This window comes from Amphibalanus amphitrite, unplaced genomic scaffold (assembly GCF_019059575.1).
Source record: "Amphibalanus amphitrite isolate SeventyFive unplaced genomic scaffold, NRLGWU_Aamphi_draft 000325F_arrow, whole genome shotgun sequence".
NCBI lineage: Eukaryota > Metazoa > Arthropoda > Thecostraca > Balanomorpha > Balanidae > Amphibalanus > Amphibalanus amphitrite.
The window spans coordinates 8,104-13,412 of NW_024881820.1; the positions used below are offsets into that span (position 1 = coordinate 8,104).

At 49.0% G+C, this 5,309-nt stretch overlaps 2 protein-coding genes across 2 annotated transcripts; one reads left to right on the forward strand and one right to left on the reverse strand.

The window, feature by feature from the left end:
* Nucleotides 1-1,102: 1,102 nt before the first annotated feature.
* Nucleotides 1,103-2,599, reverse strand: LOC122388492 (microfibril-associated glycoprotein 4-like). Its single transcript, XM_043379640.1, has 2 exons — nt 2,446-2,599; nt 1,103-2,153 (listed from the first exon to the last, which is right to left on the reverse strand). Exon 2 carries the CDS (start codon nt 2,148-2,150, stop codon nt 1,332-1,334), a length of 819 nt encoding a protein of 272 aa, XP_043235575.1. The 5' UTR covers nt 2,151-2,153; nt 2,446-2,599; the 3' UTR covers nt 1,103-1,331.
* Nucleotides 2,600-3,973: 1,374 nt separating this feature from the next.
* On the forward strand, nt 3,974-4,384 carry LOC122388502 (clumping factor B-like). Its single transcript, XM_043379653.1, has one exon. It carries the CDS (start codon nt 3,974-3,976, stop codon nt 4,382-4,384), a length of 411 nt encoding a protein of 136 aa, XP_043235588.1.
* The last annotated feature ends 925 nt before the right edge of the window (nt 4,385-5,309 follow it).

Here is a 5,309-nt window from a genome sequence, read left to right on the forward strand (position 1 = left end):
CGCTGTTCCTAGCGACTTTTTTGGAAGCAATAGTTTGGCAGCTGATAGTGCGGCATTCCTTGCGCTCAAAGCAGCATATACCACCGCGTGCTACCAAACGTTTTAGTAAAATATTTAAAATCGTTAGATCTGCATTGACGTATAAACAAATTCAGAGGGGGCATTCAAATGCATTAGCCCCTCTGAATCCAAAGTGCTGCAGCTTTGAAATTAGATATATTACATTTGAGGCATTTCTGGATGTTTTGAGTGCTCAAACCGGTAAGTGTAAGCCAGGGACCCCATTTTGGCTATCTCAACTCAAAACTAATGTTAAGGTGGGATGGTCACTTTAATTAAATAACACTCTATCGATGATTTTCGATGACATGCCTTTTCTCGATGTTGTAACAGTAGGTCTTCGGTGGAGGCTATTGAACACCGTTTGAATTTGTAAGCGTCTCCGAAATTCTAAGGGGGCCGAAACGCACCCCCCCCCCCCCGACGGGCGGCAGGGTTCGGGAATAGCCCAACGGGGCGCGGGTTAAAGTTCGTTGGCTTAGCCTAACCTGAAAATAGAGTTGGTGTCATACAGATCCGGCCTGAACGGTCTGAACTATGATCAGGAACTATGAATGGATGAAGGCTGGGTACTGCACTAGTCAATGTAGTGTCATGCTATGAATGCTAACTTAGGAAAAACTCTCAGCTAAGGCGGGATGGCTCCCTCCTCGGTTAGGGAGGGTAAGTTTTTGGGCGACGTATTTATTATACTCCGGGAAAAAACTTTGCCTTTGGTAAATGACATCGCTCATCGGACACCGAACGTGCATGACCCCTTCTACATCTCCAGAACGGTTCGGTGGATTGCGCTTAAATTTGTACACCGTCAGGAGCTGCGATCACTATGGATGGCCCGTACCACTTATGTAGTCAAGGACGGTTTTGGAGTGTCTGCCTTGTGACAACCTTGCACGGCGCCGCTTGTTGCAACTCACGACCGGTTAGAATACTCGACTTCAAACACCATTAGTGCGCTGATAGAGGTGTAATCTTATGAACGAAATACAAACGCAAACTTTGAACAAAAATACATCAATTTTGGATAAATACAAGGCATATATCCCATAAAAAATATATTGCAAAACAGGAAGACAACATTTAGAGGACAATCAAAGCAAAAACCGACATTTCCACAAATATCCACCTAATTTCAGACGTAAGCTAGTCATGAGTCATAGCATGTGAAAGAACCCGATAAGCTGGGGAATCGTTCGCTCAAAACTGTTAACCTTATGTATCCCGTGCAGAATGCATCAGCACTCGCTGTCTGAACATCTGTCGTGCATTTCCTACGTCAGTTTCACCCTGGGACGTATCTTCATCACCACATCCTTCAGCGAGTAGTAGAACCCGTGCCAGGCCGACCAGACGACCCCTTTCTGGTCGGCTGTCGGGTTGTTATTGCCGTAGTAGATGCCGTTCAAGTTGCTCTCATGGCAGCTTCGGTACCACCAACCGGACGTGTAGATTCCGCCACAGTTGTTGGCACTATTCTGGTCGTTGTCCTCATCTTCTGTGCTGAACTGCATACCGTTGTGATAAGTGAGCGAATCGCCGGCATCACCAGAGTAGTTGGTGGCATACAGCCGGAACCGGCCGTCGTGTGAAGAGACGCTGAACTGGCCGTACAGAGCGTATCGCGTGGCGCCGACCCAGTCGCCGAGCTCGATCTTCAGCTCGTAGACGCGGTCGTGCCGAGAGGTGATGAGCCACATGTATTCCAGGCCCCACCAGAACTCCGAGTTCAGCTGGCCGAAGCCGTAGCGGTAGTCGTCGTACTGGCGCGCGAAGCTGAGCTGCGTGGGGTTGTCCTGTCGCCGCTGAAGCACCGTCCAGCCGGCGGGATCGCTGAAGTCGCAGTAGGCCCACACGGGAGGGCCGCCGGCGCCCTCCAGGATGGAGTAGACGCCGCTCGGGGTGCCGAAGGGTAGGTCACTGCAGTCCCACACAGGTAGGCGGCTCGTATCACCATTCTCGGACCTACGAGCAGTGCTGGGCTCGAGGCGGAACGACCGGCTGCGAGGCGCGTCGCCCGATTTAGAAGCATGCAGCCTCATAGCTGATGCCATTTGAAGGCTCAGCAACAGCAGTGCAGAGTATGAAGACATCGTCTGAAATGGCAAAGCAAACGAATGCATTGGTGAGTAAGAGCGATATAAAAAAGGAAATGAAATGGCTACGCGGTTCATTGCTGACCGTTCAAAGAAGCATTCCCACATTTTGCGGAGCTTTTCTTAAGCATGTAAATTGAAGCATGTGTTGATATGTCATGTCCTAGGTAAGGTGTTACGGACATTTTACGCTTAAAAATTGTGCTTACCTCTAAAAACAAAGTCTAAAAACAAAGTATTTACGCTCATGTGCATAGTTCGCTCTAATCAAGCAAGCGAGAAAGCTGTTTACCTTCAAGTTCCTTGCCCAGAATGCTCTTGAGGCCAGGCGAATGACGCTGAAAAAGGAGTGCTTACGACGCCTGTTTTGGCGACAGCTCAATCCCTGAACTTCTAAGACTTACAGAGCACTTATTAAGGCACCCTCGCTATTTGACAGAGTCGGCATGAGCCACCGGCCCAGGGGTATAAGTACCTCCTCGTGGCACTTGTTGACGCAATCTCGCGATGACAGCCCCCGAAGTCTCGATCACGCAATTCAGAACAAATTTCTGCAGACACGGAAGATGCATGCTTCCCGTCTGATAGCGCATGTCCTAGCACCATGCATCATTTGGAGGACTGACGGGATCTCAACAAGTGTGCCAAGATCGCCACCAGCTGACCAGATTTGTCTTCTTTGTTACTGAGACAGATAATTATCGCACTTCGAGGTGATCAGTCAGAAATGAGAAATGACGTATTTCGGCCAAAATTAGAAGGAGGGAGGGACTGTTTTAACTTTTCAAAAGCTAATCGAATGGTGACAATACAAGAATAACAGTTGTGTTTGAGAAATCCAAGTGTTCAGTAAAATGCGCTATATGTATAGGCAAAACAGGAATAGTCAGAGATGTTGAGTTAGAAATTCAAATGTTATCATACCAGCTCAACTCAACTGCATACCATGCACATATCACGCGGAGTCGTGCAAGATAGTCCTAAAATTAAACATTTTGCGTCTCATAGGAAGCTGAATGCCCCTTAGTACGTAAAGGGATAGGATAGCACCCTTCTGTGGGATGACTTATTTTTGCCGAGTATATCCGTGCTTTGGCGTGAGAATATAACAATTTTCTAGCATTACAATGTTAAATTATGTAGTCAAAATTTAAATTAATTTTGTGATTTAGTTGTGTAGCGTACTTTGAGCAATGACAGTGATGTTCTTTACACTATTCCCCTTCCCACTATTGTGAATAAAACCTGGGTCCATCGTTTTGTGAACCTCGCCAAGACAAGAACATTATTCTGGATGCATGAGAGGCCCATTCATTATACTTCCAATACGACGCCAAAAGTAAATCACGAAAGCCCTGACAGTTCCATTTGACATTTCAGATGGGCAGGTGTCAAATACACGGAATTTCCGCCCGGTGTCGCCGCTTTTTTCTCTCTAAGCGCAACTGTCGACCGCGTGGGGCAGGTCGCCCCGAACACAGCAAGAACATGCAGTCGATATCTGTCACACGTCCCGCGAATCACTTCAGGAATCAGTTCAGCACTCAAACAATGGACCTGGAGCTGCCGTTCGCAGCTTTTCGGGACGATCAGCACCCCGCGCTACGTGTAAGGCCCGCACGCGCACACCTGTTCTATTGCCTGAGCCGTGTCAGCGGATTGCGCATCCACCTGGGTCTCTGCGTCACCCGACTGCTGCACCACTTCTGCTGACTTTAGGCGTTTGATACGGCCCCGACGTCCCGGTATAAAAGTGCTCTGGTCGATAGGAACGGTGTCTTGTCTTCGTTCGAGGGCAGCCATCTACTATCCGTACAGCCATGAAGGTGCTGTCTGTGCTGCTGCTCTTGGCGCTGGTGGCGGCGGTCGCCGTTGGAAGACCAAACGACGTTCTGGACAGCCCGGCAGCACGTCAGTCCAGCTCGGACTCGTCTGGTGACTCGGGCAGCTCGGACAGCTCCGAGACTGAGGTCTCCGATAACTCCAGCTCCAGCGGAGGGTACGGATCGAGCAGCTCTGAATCGGAAGGCTCCGGCAATCCGTGGACGTCCGGCTCGTACGGACCCGGCTATCCAGGGGTAGGCCCCAACAACCCTGGCCTCGGCCTCGGCAACCGCGACGGCTCCGGAGATTCCGGCAGCGACTCCAGCGAGTCCAGCGAGTCCGGCAGCGACTCCGGTGAATCCGACAGCGATTCTGATGAATCTGACAGCGATTCTGACAGCGATTGACAAGGGTTCTGACAGGAATCCTTCTGGTAAAGCGACTGTTGTTCTGATGCAAATCAGCACAAGCCGCAAATGAGCGGCGACGCAGGGGAAACCATTAACCGTGGTAGGAAACCACCGACATGCCTTGTCCCAGTGACGTATTTTGTGGGCATCGCATAGATGCCTGAATGTTACATTCTAATACTGTCATGGAATCAACGAGCTCCTGCTAGTAGTGCGTCTTCAATCATTTACTATATAAGGTTGAGGTCTTTTCATGTTCAACCGGCTATGGAACGGTTCAGGGTGTTTCACTGTTACATGTGTTTCGATTTGTGTGAGGGATAATAAATGGTTAGCTTACGCATAACTCTTACGGTAAACGAACAAGCCCCTATCGATTCTTTTTAGCTGCTATGACCATAATTTTTTTTTAATCAGTGGATTTCTCTTAATTAAAGCTTAGTGACACAGTTCGACTCGAAAACCAGTAAAAACGCTCTTTTTGCGCCTTGTTGTGACTCCTGAGCATTGGATTGGAAGGCGGTCGAATTTGGCGGTCTATAACATGTTTTGAATTGGTATGCGACCTTACCCGAGTAAAAACCAATTATTTTACACTAACAACCCAAGCAGCACGGCAGTCGGCACATCACGATACCACATTCTACGAGAACCAGCTGAAGTAATAGGTATAGCATCTTTCCCATGCACACCACGGATGCGGAGCAAGCGCGGAGTGAGATGCTGCTACTTCGATACCGAACCATCGTTTTGAATGACAAGCCAAGCTCTTGAAAGGCAGAGATGTGAAGCCTGATTCCGCTGAGATGGGACTAAAGGCTCTGTAAGCCCCCGCCTCAACGGAGACACGCAATGCTTCTCGATGTGCTAGACGTAAGGCGATAGTTTTCATAGACAGTGTGCAGGCAATAGCAGGCAATGT

What these genes read in the sequence shown, in the direction of transcription:
- LOC122388492 (XM_043379640.1), bottom strand. Translation starts at nt 2,150, where the DNA reads ATGTCTTCATACTCTGCACTGCTGTTGCTGAGCCTTCAAATGGCATCA.
- LOC122388502 (XM_043379653.1), top strand. Translation starts at nt 3,974, where the DNA reads ATGAAGGTGCTGTCTGTGCTGCTGCTCTTGGCGCTGGTGGCGGCGGTC.